General features: G+C 54.1%; 2 protein-coding genes across 2 annotated transcripts in view; one reads left to right on the forward strand and one right to left on the reverse strand.

The window, feature by feature from the left end:
- Positions 1-2,138, forward strand: part of VOLCADRAFT_116442 (uncharacterized protein) — a gene marked incomplete at both ends in the record, with an annotated part of 13,853 nt that extends 11,715 nt beyond the window's left edge. The window contains 3 exons of the mRNA XM_002947359.1: positions 345-355; positions 1,497-1,576; positions 1,963-2,138. Coding sequence (XP_002947405.1) covers positions 345-355; positions 1,497-1,576; positions 1,963-2,138 — 267 coding nt within the window. The remainder of the gene's footprint in view (positions 1-344; positions 356-1,496; positions 1,577-1,962) is intronic.
- Positions 2,139-12,472: 10,334 nt separating this feature from the next.
- VOLCADRAFT_87774 (uncharacterized protein) lies at positions 12,473-15,760 on the reverse strand (the record flags this gene model as incomplete). Its single annotated transcript, XM_002947499.1, has 4 exons — positions 12,473-13,366; positions 14,128-14,399; positions 14,653-14,989; positions 15,461-15,760. 4 exons carry the CDS (start codon positions 15,758-15,760, stop codon positions 12,473-12,475), a joined length of 1,803 nt encoding a protein of 600 aa, XP_002947545.1.
- Positions 15,761-17,304: the final 1,544 nt, after the last annotated feature.

Consider the following 17,304-nt stretch of genomic DNA (forward strand, 5'->3'; position numbering starts at 1 on the left):
GGAGGGGGGTTGGGTGATGGGGGGATGAACGGTGGGGGCAGCGGTAAAGGTAAAGGTAGGGATACGGCACGTGGAAAGGAGAGGGATGATGATGAGGAGGCGGAGGAGGAGGAGGAGGAGGAGGAGGAGGAGGAAGGGAAGGCCCGAGGGTTATGAGAGTAATCTGGTACATGGGACTGGAACAGTGGAGTATAGGGTCGGGCGTTGGGTTGGGGAGAGGTTTGAGGTTGGGACAGGTCCCCTCGCTGACCGGGGGGGCCTGGAAGGCAGTCCTCTCCTCTCCCTCGCACATACACATCTGACGGACCTTTCCCCTTTCCTACCCCCCCTTTCCGTACCTGCAGGACATGTACAGGTACGACATAATCGTATGTGTGTAATGGGTGAAGCGATACACAGGTAAAGGCCGTACGGCGGTACGGAAAGGCATATCATGGCTGTGCTCGCCCGTACTGGGCCCCCTAGTCCGTTCTTCGTCCGCGGTTTGGGAAGTAGTGGTGGGGTGGGGCGGGTGCTGGAGTGGAACAGTTTAGGAATGAGGACGTCGGTGGGAGACGGAGGAGGAGCTGATGGCGCTGGAGGAGAGTTGAAGGGCAAGACCCCGACCCTGACCAGTGTCAGTGACCAGTGTGACCAGTGTCTTCCTACGTGCTTGGCTGCCTAGCGAGGCGGGCCGCCTAGCGAGACGGGCCGCCTAGCGAGACGGGCCGCCTAGCGAGACGGGCCGCCTAGCGAGACGGGCCGCCTAGCGAGACGGGCCGCCTAGCGAGACGGGCCGCCTAGCGAGACGGGCCGCCTAGCGAGGCGGGCCGCCTAGCGAGACGGGCCGCCTAGCGAGACGGGCCGCCTAGCGAGACGGGCCGCCTAGCGAGACGGGCCGCCTAGCGAGACGGGCCGCCTAGCGAGACGGGCCGCCTAGCGAGACGGGCCGCCTAGCGAGGCGGGCCGCCTAGCGAGACGGGCCGCCTAGCGAGACGGGCCGCCTAGCGAGACGGGCCGCCTAGCGAGACGGGCCGCCTAGCGAGACGGGCCGCCTAGCGAGACGGGCCGCCTAGCGAGACGGGCCGCCTAGCGAGGCGGGCCGCCTAGCGAGGCGGGCCGCCTAGCGAGGCGGGCCGCCTAGCGAGACGGGCCGCCTAGCGAGACGGGCTGCCGTGATTTCCCCTCCGTCCATTTCTCCCCCGTCTCCCCCTCACCCGCTTCGTACCCCCTTCCCTTCCCCCCTGGGGCTGCCCTGCTGTCCTCATGCCACGTAAGGTTTTCATACCTCCCATTACTTCCTCTTACCTCCTTCTTCACTCCCCTTACCTCCCCTACTTTACCTCCCCTACTTTACCTCCCCTACTTTACCTCCCCTACCTTACCTCCCCTACTTTACCTCCCCTACTTTACCTCCCCTACCTTACCTCCCCTACCTTACCTCCCCTACTTTACCTCCCCTACCTACCTCCCCTACCTTATCTCCCCTACTGGCCCTCACGTATGTACGGCAACAGCTTCGGTGTGTTGTTGTGGGTGTTGGTGACGGGGGATCACCCCTGGAGCGGCTTCCAGATGGTGGAGGTGGCGTACAAGGGTAGGAGGCGTGAGGGAAGGGGGTTAGAGGGGCGGGATGTGTGTGTGTGTATTGGGGGGGGGGCCCGGGCGAACGATGGATGGGGTTTTCAAAAAGGGGTTTGGACGAGGCGAATAGCGCCGGGAGTGTGAAGGGGGATGGGGAAAGCAACGAGGTTAAGGGCGGGAAGGGTAACCCTGGGTGGGTTGTGGCGGGATGGAGGTGGTCACCCGAACCCCCCTCTCCAGGGGTTTACGGCAGCTGCGCGGTGTCGCTGCCAAGTCGCTATCTTTACCTGCCGAACTCCCTATCCCCGTACCTCCCCACCTCCCCGTATTCCCAACCCGCCGATTCCCTCTCCCCTCTCGCACCTCTCCCCTCTCGCACCCTCTCCCCCGCCCGCCCAGTGACCATCAACCGGGAGCGGCTGCCCAGCACCCGCATTTCCCCCGCCCGCTGCCCGCCCGCGCTGAGGGCCCTGATGGAGCAGTGCTGGGAGTACGAGCCGCGCAGGAGACCTGCTGCGGCGGAGGCGGCCAAGGTGCTGCAGGGCCTGCTGCTGCTGCTGCAGGAACGGGAATGACGGGAAGGTCAACGATAACAATATATATATATATATATATACTGATGATAGTAATGATAATGATGATAATATTATCATGAATGGCGTTGAGGAAGAGGAGCAGCATCGAGCGAAGCAAATTGTTTGAAAAGGAGGAGGAGGGGGAGGAGGTGGTGGAAGGGCACCAGCACCATTTTATGGCTGGATAGGAGAGCAGCATCACTAGTATTATATATGTATGCCTAATGTTGCGCAGCGGAGTGCAAATGGTTGCGGGCGAGGGGATGGTGTTGGTGTCTCTCTCGGCGGGTTTATTATCAGCCGCTGCTGCTGCTGCTGCTGCTGCTGGAACCGGAGATGTCTGGAGTGGCAAGATCCGGAGATGTCTGTGGGGCTGATCGGATCTGGATCTGCATCCGGAATTGGAACCTGTATCAGTCGTGTATGTCATGACACATCGAAAGCAGTAATTACTCCATGATGGATGTCCAGGCGTTATTCACAAAGCTCGGAGAAATAGAAAATAATTATGTCTGCAATGTATTACTCCAATGCCAGAACGCAAATGGTACTCTGTGTGTGTTTGTGTGTGTACGTGATGACGTGTATATGCCGCCGCCGCCGCCGCCGCCATACCAATGGCGGTGCTGTTGTTCAGGGTGTTGTCCGTCAGGCTGCATTCACGCTACCGACATGTATGGTGTCACACACATACATACAGACAGACAGACGTACAGAGGCGCACACACAGAGACATGTATTATGGGTATATGTGCACACTCAGTGCTCAGCAGTGCAAGAAGGTGGCTGGGAGGATGAATGGCTGGAGGCGGCATATTTGGACGCCGTACAGCTTGCTCGTGCCTTAGAGTGAGTGGGTTAACTATCCTGAATGTTTTTATTGCTGTTATGAGTTGCGGGCTTTGATAATTTAACCTATCTAGGGGCTTGCTGGTGGTGCCCAGAACTGCTGGTGCGTGTGTGTGTATTTATGTATGTGTGTATGTGTGTCGGACGGTATACATACACACAGATCCCGGGATCGAGACCTATGAAGATCGAAAATCCTTCCGATGGTGGAAAGTATCGCGCCCCTAGTTGATGGACGGTGGTGATCTGGGATAAAGTTAACCTGCGAGCCGACCAGGAATGGAGTTGGGCCGCTGTCGACCCGGCAGATTCCGTTGGATGCTGGTGGTGGGTGCGGAACCTAAGGGTGCGATCCGCTGAGAAGTTGACTAGGGTGACTGGATGAGGGTGCCCCGAAATACCGGGGAAGGCAGGGTTTCGCAGGGTAGCTGCCACGGGTGAAGATATACCCCCCTGTTTCACACATCATACACACACACATACATACGCGCACATACAGACACGACTCTCTTTTTGCCGCTAAAGTGACCACTCACTTAGACTCAAATTGGGAGACATACGGCACTTGGGGTTTTAGCACAGGAGTTGAAAATCTTATCCAAAAAAGATTGGGAGAGTGCGTGTGTGGTTTTATGCAGCACTTTTTCCTCTTTTGGCACTGCTCCATGCTCTTGGCGGATTCGACGGATTAGGTTTCGTTGCAATTTCCTAGGATGGATTTGCTATTTCCTGGAAATAGAAGAGCGGATTTTTCATTCGATATCTGGCTGTGTTTAATAACTAGGCAGCACTGCATGTATACGCACTCACACTCACACACACGCTCACACGCTCACTCGCACTCACACACACATGCTCACACTCTCCCTTGCGTTCCCACCCGCCACCCTCGGTCATTCGGTCGGTCGGTCGGTCGGTTGGTCTCCTCATCCTTCCTCCTTCTAGTCATTGGCAGTTGCCTTGGGAAACATATTTGATGTATGAGACGTTGCTTACTTAGGGCACATTGCGGCCATCCGACGGTCATGCGCACACGTGGCAGCCATGCTTGCCAGTCGCCTAGGCATGGCCCATACGACCAAGCATTGGTCTCTATATATAATTTAAAGTTAATGTTGGCGGGAACTTACGTGTATAAAGTAAGTGGGGGGTTAAGCAGGCAGGGCTCCCAGGTGGCTGGGCAGGCAAATGAACTTCAGCCGTGTCCGTTACTTACATGTAAACGCGGGAGCAGAGTTCCATGTTCGTGTAAAGCGTTCGTTCGTTCGTCCGTCGCGTTCGTTCGTTGGTCCGTCCGCGACGGATTCGAACCGAATGGAGAGGATGCACGCTCGCATGAATCGCTGGGAAGCCGCAGGCGAACAACGTCGAAGCGGACATGCGTGTGTTCATATGTGATTGGATGTGGTGCGTGTGTGTGTGAGGTGTGTTGTTTTGTGTGGTTTGTGGTGTGTTGTTTTGTGTGGTGTAGGGCGAGGATGGACCGCACTAGCTGAGCACAAGTTAGGAAGTTGCCGCCCTGCGTGCGACCGTCTCAAGTCTAAACGATGATCTACTCCTTCCAAGGACGTGTTTGCTCTGCCTGCTTGTTGTTAATTCTCGGGCTTCGGGCTTTGTATGAATGAGCCTATTGTTATGCGCACATGTTAACATCTTTTGGCTCAATATCATACGTAGACATCGTTTCACGAGGCATGTCCTGCTTATTGGGTTGTGCTTCATAGCTGTGAAAGCCCCTGGTATTTATGGCATTGAAGGTCTCTGCTTCGCTGCCAGTGTGGATGGTGATCCATTGGATCACCTCTCTCAACGTGCATTTTATCTTCGATCGCCCCACAGTCGCATCTGCAGATGCTTGAATCAAGGTGTTTAGACGCAGTATCCCTGCTTAAACTCTTCGTATGGCACGATACTGCAGAAATGGCCAGGATGCGCAGCTTCGTCAGCCTGCTTTTTATGTTTCAAGTTTTACTTCGTTTGATCATATACCCGCTGTAAAATTGCATTGGTTTTTTTACGCACTTGCATTGCCATCGCCTCGCGCCTGTATGGCACTGTGTGTTTCCGTGTCACGGCACCCTTCTATTAGGATTGGGCCCCCCAGCCAAAATTAAGGTTTTACCGAATCAGTCACACGATAACAGCTCCACGATAAGGATTACGACACGACCAAGAGGATTAGGATTGGGACCCCAGCCTCAGAGTTAGGATTGCGGTCCGGCCCCAGGATTAGGATTGGGAGACCCCCCCAGGATTGGGATTGGGACCCGGCCACAGGATTAGGATTAGAACCCCGACCCTAGGATATGGATTAGACCACCACTCTGGATTAGGGATTAGAAGTGGTCCACCCCTGTTGAGATTAGAGGATTGCTGACCGGTACCCACCCCCTGGATTAGAGGATTAGGACCACTTTGCACCCCTCTGGGAGAAACGCCAGATGCCGGTCGTTTGTGGTCTCTTCACTGTTCCGCCTCGCTCATCACCACAGCAAGAGCCGCAGAGTTCACTGCCCATTCTCATGGCCTTGGATTTCTTGCGGTCTCTTGGGCAACATGCAGGATGATGGACGGAGGAGGGCACCGCGTAGAAGCTTGGCGGGCTTCTTCGTTCGCGCTTGCCCCAAGCGAGCGCGCGCGCGAAATGCTACATTTCTTCGCGCCGTCTGCCTTGATATTAATCATTTTAAATATATATGTTAGAGATATTAGAGCTATATTATTTAACCATATTATAAGTGTAGGGAGTTGGTAGTGAGCCAACCTTCCTTTTGGATCCTGTACATAACGATACCCCATACGGCCCACCTTTTAACCTTCCTGGATCAATCTTATAAGTTGAGCCTCAGAGATTATAACATGCTCTGAAAGAAAGATGAGAAACGGAAGCAGCAGGGGCGATGCAAGAAAGTGGCCAACAGCAGTAACCGAAAGGAACAATGCGGGAAGCGAAGACCGCCGCAGCCGCAGCTGCGTTGTCCCGTAAAAAGGCGCCAGGCAGATCAGCACATAATAGACATGTTGAGTAAAAGTTTAAAAAGCCAACCATAACTAGCGGTGTGTACCCCCTCGCTCGGCAAGAGCCTACCTAAGCCTACCTTACCAGTGCATACCTAAACTTCCAGCATAACTCTAAAAACCACAACAGAGAACTCGCGCGCAGAAAACATGTTCATAGGAGATACACTTTACGTACAGCGCAGTACATCAGGAAGGCATTGAAGTGCCGTAAACGAACCATTCGCCGATTTCAAATTAAACTACACTTTTCTTCTTCTCTGTTAGAAAGTTAAATAATAAGTGTTCTGTTTAGAAAATATCTAATGAAGGCCTGTGTTTAAATGCGGAGTTTTTGTAACACAAAAACTCCGCATTTAAACATAGTGGCGCTCCTCCATGCATCGGCATTTTTTCGTAGGCTGCAGCTGCATGCTAAGGAGCCTGCAACGTGAGTATATAAAACATATTTTTCGCATCGGCGTGATCCATGAAGGCAATATGCATGTATGTCGTGTCTTCTTTAGGGCAGGGCGGGTGGAGATAAAAGCTGCAGCGCCTGCTGTTTGAAATAAATGTTGGCTATGCAGCTGATGAGTTTTGAATTGGATCTAGATCACAGTACGATAGTAGGGCGTGTGAGAGTCAGAGCGCTACCCAGGACGCATGGGGCTTGGCCGGTAGTCATTGCCCCTGTCGCGAAGCACCGCATGTATCACTAAAAGGATTAGCGCACCGTCGCCGAATTCATCGAAGAAGGATATACGGCAATGGAGCCATATGTACGGCAAAGCCGTACTGCGTTGCAAGGCCAACAACTCCCAAGCGACAGCGCATAAACATGCACGAACCTTAAAGGATAATCGTACTAATAATAATGTCAATAACGCGCCTTCTAACGTTAGTCACATGAATTCCTCTAAACGGCGGCGGGCTGTCCGACAGCCAACAAACCTCATCCGTACCGCCATCCAAATAGTAGCGTCTGACTGTCTAGCCAGAGGAGTACACATCGGATGGGAAGCAACCGGGAGTGCAAATGGCTAAGCATAAGCACTGGATGGGGCTGCCCATTCCGGGAGCCACAGCCGTCATGTGGCCAACAGATGCTAACGTTTTCATTCCTCGTTTCGCACATCGCAAGCTAATGCAGTTTTGTTTAAATAATGCTGGGCTTTGGAGGCAAACAGAACCCGAAGGGGCAGGCACCATATCCCCAGGGAGCAGCGGATTTTCCGCTGTTGTAGCACCAATAGCCAAATCGAGGATGAAAAAGACGTGTTACTTGGATGCTCGGCTCATAACCATATTCGCGCGAGAGAAGGATTCGATCATCAACAGAGCATGTTGGAGGCCATGACATGGGATCCAGCCCGCCTCGCACGGGTGTTGGAAGATATGGCTCGTTCCGGGCCCGCCGCAACTCAGTTGTGCCCTTTGGGCGCTAGTTTTTCCATCTTCTGTTTATGTAGTATTTCTCTTCTTCGTGGCTTTTAGGCGTTCAGGAGTGGTGAGAGGGGCCCAGGGAGGAAGCGCGCGTCTGCAGCAGCAGCAGCAGCAGCAGCAGCAGCCGCGAAGGGGCACTCTGGACGGAGGAGGAGGAGGCTCCGCTGCAGAAGGAGCCACGAGCGGAGGGCGGGTTGAGCAGGGCTGGGGAGCCCACGACGCCGTGGGGCATCATCTCCAGGCCCATCATGTGCTTCAAATTGGGGCTGCGGAATTGGGACAGCAGCAGGCGGGAAGAAGTAGGAGAGTAAGGGAACGAGGGATGAGAAAAAAGGACACGCACAAACGGTACCGCAGCCTCAGCAGCAGCCCCAGCTGCCACAGCAAGAGCACGTGCAGCAGCAGCAGCAGCAGCACGATGGTCCTCATCGGTTGTCTGGATCTCTGGTAACACCGGTAAAGCATCAAGACGATTAGCAGGGGTGTTCGCAGAAGGGCCCTGAATGAAGGCAAAGAACACGGTTGACCATCATCAGCTACTACATAGCCAAGTGGACCGCAACAAATATTGTCGGCAGCCCAAGTGGGCATCTGCAACAAATGTGCAGCAGCAAAAGTTGAAAGTGGCGTTCGAAAGACAGGGCCTCGAACAATACCAGGCACCTCAGTACGCCCAACCGGAGCTCTGGAAGGACCAGGTGCACCGGGTTTGTTGTGGCATACTTGCATATTTTACCTTGACAAGTTGGGTGTCGGCTTCAAGGAAGCCGGAAAAAGGGCGGGGCCCCTCTGCATCCGTACAGGCCGGTAGCAAGGGTGGCAAGTGTGACAATTGATGGGTAGTGTCAACGCGGTGGGAGATGTGCTTTGTTGCAGCAGTGCTGATGGTGTGAGAGCTAAGCTTGCACCGGCGGAATCGTCAGCACCGCCTGCGGGCTCCACGCGAATCGCATCCATTCCGGGCATGCACCCGGAATGGACCCGGCATTCCGGGTGCATGCCGCACCCGGCATTCCGGGTGCATGCCGCATGGACAGTGCGGCAGACCGCAAGTCGGAATGCCCGTGCGGGCAAATGGTAACGAAAGCTGGGTGAATTTCGGTGCTGTCTGTGATGTTTATCCCCGAAGCGCCAGCGGCCTCAGCAATCCGCCCCACAGCCGCGGGCTTCATCGGGGCACACCGCAAGTCTCAGGAGGCCCCGTGCATTGGCCAAAGTAAATGTACAAACAAGCAGCTTGTGTATTTCATAGAGAAATGAAAGCAAATTATGTTGGCCTGCTGGTGGCAAGTCGGATTGCCCATGCCGGCAAATGGTAACACAAGCTGGGTGTTCGAGTTATCATACGCCGTCATCTCAGAATTCCATTGTGAGATACGCGGCAGCTTTCGGGATGAATTTTAGCGCGAGAGGCGTTGATGTGACTTTTGAGGTCGGTGAATGGAGGCAGCTAAACTTGTTTGTGCTCATACGGTCTTTGTTAGCTACATGCGAGATACCTTGCAATAGAGAATGCTGTATAGTACCGATAACGCGTTTCAGCCGGGTGAAATATTATGTTTGGTCCGTTACACACTCAAGGCCTGGGAGTTCGAGTTATCATACGCCGTCATCTAAGAACTCAAATATGAGGTACGCGGTACCTTTTGCGATGAAATTTAGCGCGAGAGGCGTTGATGTGACTTTGGCCTCGGTCAATTGAGGCAGCCAAACTTGTTTGCGCTCATACGATTTTTGTTGGCTACATGCGAGATACCTTGCAATAGAGAATGCTGTATAGTACCTATAACGCGTTTCAGCCAGGCGAGATATTATGTTTGGTCCGTTACACACACACACACACACACACACACACACACACACACACACACACACACACACACACACACGGACATGGGCAATCCTACAGGTCGGGGCCCCCCTGGGCGCTTCGCGCTGGGGCCCCGCCCAAAAAATTTCCTAAGGCTCTGGCACTTCGCCACTTGGCATTACCTTCGCTCTTTTTTGGTTAACCTATTGGTTAACCACTTGCCTATCTTTTATGACACGTGAATCTGGATTATGGCGCTCTTGCTATAATCGTGATGGCATTGGACCTTGTGATGTTGTTATGTGATGGTCTAAGATGATGATGGTGGTAGCGCTGACAAAGAAGTGTCGGACAGCGTCTGCTGCAAAATTTTGGTCGTCTGTACATTGCAGCCATCCTAGAAAAAGACGGTCCTATCTAATACACGCAAAAGTTACGTCTGTTAATTTTACCAAGGAAAGCTAACAAACAACAGGACCACGTGCAGGAGCGCGAGGCAGGACCACGAGGCAGGACCAAGTGCACACAGGCCTGAGAGCCCTAGATGTTGCTCTTTTCCCGTGTTATTATTGTGTGTTATTACCAGTAATCCTAGCAGTCCCGGTAAGCTGCCGGTAAAGTAGTTCATCAGAGGAAAGGTCACCTTTCGCGAAAGCATCGTCAGAAAAACTCGTCATCGATTACAAAGGTCGTATATATACTCAACAAACGTCCGCGTGTGGGTTTGTGCATCCACGCACATACATACATGTGCGTACACGCCTAAATAGTTTTACATATACATATAGTCACACACAGGCGCGCACTCTCGTTTTCCTTCCACGGCCACTACGTGCGTTTGACATGTCAACCACGAGCGCACATGTACACCCCCAAGTCTCAACCCAGGGGCTGGACCGTCTTTCCAATGTCTTACCTTGTTATCATCAGCTGACTTTCGTCGCTCTCCTTCCTCACCTTAGAAAACAAATAAAGTGCGTGAGAACACAAAATCGTTTCACCTCCATATGCACTCTCCATATGCTCCGTCGCTCTCATCAGCAATCCTTAATCCATATATATATTCCACCCTGCCTGCCTCCTTCCCGAGCGAGATTCGATTTTCCGGCGGCCGTCCGGTGTCCGGTGTACTACTACTAGTACTACTACTACTAGTACTACTACTACTACTACTACTACTACTACTACTACTACTACTACTACTACTACTACTACGACGACGACGACGACGACGACGACGACGACTATTACTACTACTGCTACTACTACTGCTACTAGTACTACTGCTGCTGCTACTACTAGCAGTAATACTACTTGCAAGGCAGCAAAGGTAAATGCCAGCAGCAGTCGTTTCGGGGGCCATCTGACAAAGTACCTTCCTGCTATGCCCCGTCCATGCGCTTAGCTGCGTAAGCTCCGTACCAACATCCCCGCGCACCAACGCGATTCATCAATCGTCTCGCGTTCCGTAACCATCCAACCGGCTGCATGCTGCCGCCCCGGCAATAAATTCTAGATAAATAGCTCGATATGCACGATATAAATTTGCAATTCCATGCACACCAGCAAAGCACAGCACAGCACAGCACCGCGGCTTTCCATTCAGCTCCTCATTTTGTGCATTCTCCAAAATCGAAGCACTCCTGGACGGCGGCAAACAACAGTCTTTTATTTGCTTTCTGCCTGCTGACGGCAGCGGGCGAAAGACCGCTTGCCTGACGCATTCGGAAAGATGCTTGCTGAATAGGCTCGAAAGTTGCTGCTTAGTTCAGCAAATCGTATCAAACCGTCCGAAACAGGCAGACTCGCTCATGCAGAAACTTCAAAATAAATATTTAGAGGCTATATATTATCTAAACATGTACTAGATATATGAATTCCATCGCATAAAAAACTCCAGAATAAGCAAACGTACCCGCGCATGGAGACTCCATCTATTCTCATTTCACAAATCTTTGCTACGCTATTGATGCCGTATGTTGGGGTAACCGTACTTGGCACCATGCGTGCGACGAGCATGACGGATCTGGACGCACATGCAAAATCCTGGATTCCATGAATATGATGGGGTGTTGTCATGGCGTATGCAACTACTCCCCTGACAACGACAAATCATCGGAAGAATGTAAAGATATAATAATATAGGAAATGTAACAATCCGCCCTCCCCATACACACACGCAACATACCCAATCTATCTGTAGGTAGACAAGTGTGAGGTGGCCTAGGTGCGTCTAGGCCGAATGACGCACCCAGACGGGCGAATGATCGATTCGTACGTAGGTGTACATACATATATTTACGCTGAGGACTAGCCAGTTGCGTATAGACACCCTGCTCTCACCCTCGCAACACTATACTACATTTGCACGCACATTTGCACGTATGCGTATAGGCACGTACATATGTATAGGCACGTATCACGTACATGCATACATACACGCACACACGTCCCAGTTTACTGCTAGAAGTCCGCACTACCCTGCCTATGTGTGTGTATCCTGCTGGCAGCTTCATCAGCAAACCTGCACGAACCCCCTTTGACAGCCAAACCCCCTGCTCTACCCTAGCTAATAATTTCATCTGCTTGGCGCCGTACATCGTACATCTGAGCCTACCTAACCTCCCAACCTCCTACCTAGCACCCAAGTCCCGACCCAGCACCGACTCTGCTCTCGCTCTTTCCTGACCCATACCCTAAATTTCCAACCTAATAGCCGTCATCGTCTTGGCTTGCGGCAAAACCCCCTTATCATTGTTTGAACTCATCCCTAGTCGCCAGCCGCGCCATGTATATATCACCCTAACCGGCGGCGATTGCCCAAACTCCATTACGACCATTACCTTGATTTGGATGTTGCGTTGACGGCGGCGGTATGCAGCAGCGGCAATAGCCCACCGGCTAGCTGATGAGGTACACTTACACGTACATACATAGATACATACGTACTTACAGGACACGAAGGTAGGAGGCAGATGGTTGGCTTGTGCACGGAGGAAAGCCTGGGAGGCGATGGCTGCGGCGACAGTAGACGACGCAGCTATGGCAGGTAAGGCAGCGGCAGCGACGGCGGCAAGGGCGGGCTAGGAACCACGGCGGCGGCGGCGGCGGGGGAAGAGGCAGGCTTGCGTTGGGCACGTGCGGCTGCACAAGTGTTGAAAGCGGCGGTAGGGTGCCGGTAGCGGTTTGGCTGGCTACAGCGGCGGCAGATATGCCGGTTGGGCTGGGCTGGCTATTTGGGTGACAATGTCGGCGGGGTGCGCTGTATGGGCGGTTTGACGGGTGGTGACCTTGGGAGGCCGGGTGGCTTTAGTGGCGGCCTGGGGTTTGGTGATGAAGGTCGGGGCGGTGATGGGCTCGGTGGTGGCAAAGGTGGCACAGGCGGTGATGGTGACGGGGAAGGCGGTGGGCGCGGCGGGCGGGGACTGGGTGGGGGCAGCAGGGGCAGTGTGGGCGGCGGAGCGGATGGCGGCTGTCGTGGCGGCGGCGGGGACGGCCGGGGGACGGGCGGCTTGGCGGGCGGCTTTGGAGGACCCGGGGGCTTCGGAGGCGGCCTGGGAGGTGGGGATGGGAGTGGCGGCGGCATCGGGCGCAGTGGTGGTAGCGGCGGCGGCGCTGGTGGTGGCAACGGCGGCCGGGGCTTGTAGATGCTGGCGAAGCAGTCTGGGTCGTCGAAATCGGTCAGGAAATCGCAGTCGTCGTCGATTCCGTCGAGGCAGTTCAGTTCGGTTGCGTAACGGCGACGGCAGATCCGCACAGCGGCGCCAGTGGTGCTGTTCCAACTGTCGAACCGCACAGCGAGGCCGCTGACGTCATCACGCCATATCCCAGAAACTTCGACCTGGCCAACCAACACCGTCTGAATGCCAGGGTGCCAGATCGTACCGTTGTACTTGTGCAGTACGATGTACGGCATGCCGTTCCTCTTGTACGACCAGGGCAGGTCGTACGGGTAAGTGTTGATGCGCGTTGCAATGAACAGACGCTGGGTGGGCGACAAGCCTGCTCCGGTGATCATCACAGAGGAGTTCGTGGCAGTAAGCTGTTGAGGAATGCGTACGGCAGTCGTTTTGCCGTACGGCAAGCTCGCGTCGTTGAGTTGTAGAAATGGCCCTCCCCAGCCGATCTGGGGGAGGATACGTTGAGATGGGGACGGAAGCATGGCTACAGGTACAGCCGTACGTACGTACGTCCGAAACGACAATCATAATTTTTGGCTCAAGCGCAGCGCCTCATCAATGCAGCTTAACACCTTCATCTTCTTTGTTTAGGGGACGAAATTTTTATAAGCGTAAACACCTTCCGTTCCAACCATTGTAACATTGTGTAACAATCCAAGGCCGCGGTCACATCACATCACCGCACCGCATGACGTGTCCATAATCATCTCAACCTGTATGTTGTGATATGCATTGAGAACGGTGCTTGGAGCTTCGCAAAGCTGCTGCAGGCGGGCAAAGGTCCTGTTACGAGCGTTCTGATCGAGGGTCGGAGCGATGCGCGCCTAAGTGACACATTTCACGGGTATCATCACAAACTGTGCATAATCCTCTCTTGGACGATGATTTAGACCTTTCTCTTGTTACCTTGTTAACTCAGGCGTGGTATATGCGTGTGGCATTCCTTTTCCGGCTTCGAGGAAGCCGACACCCTAACCTACCACTGACTTGACAGCTCATACTCTTTTTTCCTTATCAGTCAAACCCATAAAAGTGCGCAAGCCGGCAGATTTTCCGGAAGCGAGCGAAATGCCACTCGAAGTAACCCAACAACACCATGAATGCGAATGTAAGAAGGAGCTTCTAAGATCGTACGTCTCAAGCGGAAGCCCGGCTTAAACCATACGGCAAAACCCGGTAAAACCCAGTGAGAGCATGAAGAACCCACCTGCCAGTTGTGTGGCGCGCTTAAGCAGCGAATGCCCTGGCCTCCAACTGCACCCATGGTGCATGTGTTGTCGCACTGGTCAGACAGATCACATCCGTTGGGGATTGTTGCATGACCCATGCCGTACGTGTGGCCGATCTCGTGAAGCAACATCTCCAAATCTCCGTAACTGTCGCCGCCCCACCAGACCAAACTGGTGCCCCAATCGTTGACTGTCGTACGTTCGAAGCTCCATCGGCCAGGGGTAGCCGCACCGGAGAAGCCGCCGCAGCCTGGATGGCCGAAAGTAAGCCCTCATAAACAACGGACGTTGGCGCTCTTTCTCTCAGCAAGTTCACAAGCACACATACCTCCTCTTGTCTTACGCACTTTTCCTCGGTAAGGGCCCGAGGGCTTAGGGATTGCCCTGTCCACCCTGCATTCCTGATGCCCTAAGGCCCTCTTACCCATACCCGCATTTCCCCCCACACACACGCACACACACACACACACGCCGCCATGCCCCCCCCCTGTGAGCCCCCTCACCCGTGACGAGGTCCACAAAGCTCTTTGGCAGGACCATGACCCTGTGGTGGTAATCCGCCGCCCTCACCCCGTGGGTCGCAGCCGCCCATTCATCCAGCCAGTAATGCCATTTGGCCATATTGTCCGCCTCGTTGCATGTGCGGGTGGTGAAGGAGCTGCCGGTGCTGAAGGGGTGACCACGCTGCAGGTTGCCGCTGCAGGGCACCTGCACCCCGTCCAGGACCTTGACGTTCTCGGGAAGCAGCTTCACTTGGCCGTAGCTGCAAGTGCTCAAGTACCCGGCCAGAGAGCTGTTGGACCACATGTTTTTGCCAAACACGAGCAAGTCGGTGACAGCCTGTGGGGTTGGGTTGGGTAGGGTTGGGTCAGATTTCCGTGGGTCACATACTCACTACCGCGTAGCATAGGTCCAGACCGATGTCCCCTTGTAGCTATACACCGCAGAACCACCTATTCAAACACTGGCACTGGTTGACTAGGCAGGGCCCGGTTAGGGTTTTTTTGGTGGCTGTGACTGTGGTTGGCGCTAGCTGGCACATGCAGAATCTGTGACCCCTCCAGGGGGGAGGCGGTTAATGAATGCGATTTGGAATTTGGAATGACGTATTGTGGGATATTTATATAATAAAGTTTTCCAGGATGATCATGAGCGACATTCGCAGTGACGCTCGACGGGCAACAGTGCAACCGACAACGGAAAACCGTTGCCCCTGCCAGAACCCGTAAAGCATAATAACCATAAGCAAGAGGTTGGAGAGGGCTTGGGTGCACATCCCTCTCCCGCCATATCACCCACCCTCGCACTTACCTCCGGTGTGGTGGCAGCTGGTCCTGCGAAGCCGCAGAACGTGGGCAAGTATACCAAGATACGGGGGGCAGTGGGAGTGGTGATGGCGTCACCGAGCCCAACCGATTGCAGCCGCCGTTGTGCAGCTCGCCGCCACCCTGGCTGCTTTCCCACTCCTCCCTCTGCCCCCTCCTCCTCCCGTCCCTCGTCCTCCTCTTCCTCATGCTGCTCCGGGGTCTCGGACAGAAAGATTGGGCTGGAACAGGAATGCATGACGCCGTTCACGATCATGTCGTATGCAACGGTTACCGGAATACCCATAGGGATGGCCTCCATTGCCACGGCGTTGCAGAAGACGAGCCGGAATATTTTTCCCGCACTAGCCCCTTTGCCGCCGCTACCACCATTGCTGCTGTTGCTGTTGTTGCTGTTGTTGCTGTTGCTGTTGTTGCTTACTCCAGGTAGTTGGTTTAGGTAGTAGATCCGCGGCCCTGTATCCCCCCCAGGATGTGAGCGAGTGAACTCTAGGGTTGTGATGGTGCCTGCGCGCAAGGTTTGGAGAGATGGAGTTGGAGTTGGAGGTGGAGGTGGAGGTGGAGTAGGAGGTGGAGGTGGGGACGGCAATGGTTGGAGGAGATGGGTGCAGGTGGTGGTGGAGGTGCGTGATGTGGATGGAGAGACGGACGATGCGGCCGGCAACCGAGGTAAGGGGAGGGTGCTGTTGCGTGGGGATGGGGACTTGGAGCAGTAGGGGCACGACAGGATGGGTTGGGACGAGATGTGTTGCGTGGGTGGGTGGGTGGGTGGGTGGGTGGGTGGGTGGGTGGGTGGGGGCAGCGGAGGGCAACAACTGCAGCAGCTGCGTAAAGAAACGAAGCCGCAATCTTTTCAGGCGCATGCCGATAACATGAGTGATAATGAGTCGGTGAGCTATTTCCAGGCGTGTATCTCGTTGCGTGCCGACGATTCATCGATACATCGCAGGAAGGAAGCTTCTTCCGGGAATGCTTTGTGTGTGTGTGTGTGTGTGTGTGTGTTTGTTACACTGGGCTCCAGACTCACGAAGAGTAGAGCCAGCGGACCAGCGGGCCGTGCACTGCACTAGAGACTAACATACAAAAACTAGGCTACCACCCAGATGAGACAACGCAAGTCAATTAGACAGCCAGGTTTTTACGGTTTGTTCAAACCGTCACCAAAGGGATGTGCCATGACCCGAAATGTTGCATGCGAACCCGGGGCCAAGGCAAGGCCATAGACCTCCAATAATTTGAAAGTAGAGGTGTAGTGTGGAGAGTGTGGATAGGGGTGCGTTCCGGCAGGTGTACAGTCCTGTACCCGGATCGAACCCAGCACCACTCTCGTGGGTTGACGTCACCATCGCTCGACCCCGTAAAATATTCAGCAGCAGGAAAAACATAAAGTAAAAGTGCACGAAAAAACAAAAGTGGACTAAGTTATGCCCAACGAAAAAGCCAATTCAATGAATGAGAACTGGAGCAAACCGAAAAACGAGGATAGCGGTCGGTGTTTTCTGCCTCGTCCAAACAAAGGATGCCGAGCTCATAGTAGGTCCCGTGCAAGGATGTGATACCGTATCAGGACTAAGAAGTTATACCTGTCACAGAGCTGGAGTGCTGCCGTACCAAAGTTAGAAGCCGCTGGTGGAGGTGTGGGATGCTCGCATCCTTATCGCAACAGCATGCCGTTTATCAAGCGCACCTTTTATAATCCCGGGCTCAACAAATTGAGCTTTGGCGATTAGAACGAGCCGTAGAAGTAGGAGAAACCGGAGCAGCAAGGGGGAAGCAAGGAAGAAGGCCCCGGCGGCCGAAAGGAACGATGCAGGAAGCGCATCTGCTGCC

Source organism: Volvox carteri, assembly GCF_000143455.1.
Source record: "Volvox carteri f. nagariensis unplaced genomic scaffold VOLCAscaffold_6, whole genome shotgun sequence".
NCBI lineage: Eukaryota > Viridiplantae > Chlorophyta > Chlorophyceae > Chlamydomonadales > Volvocaceae > Volvox > Volvox carteri.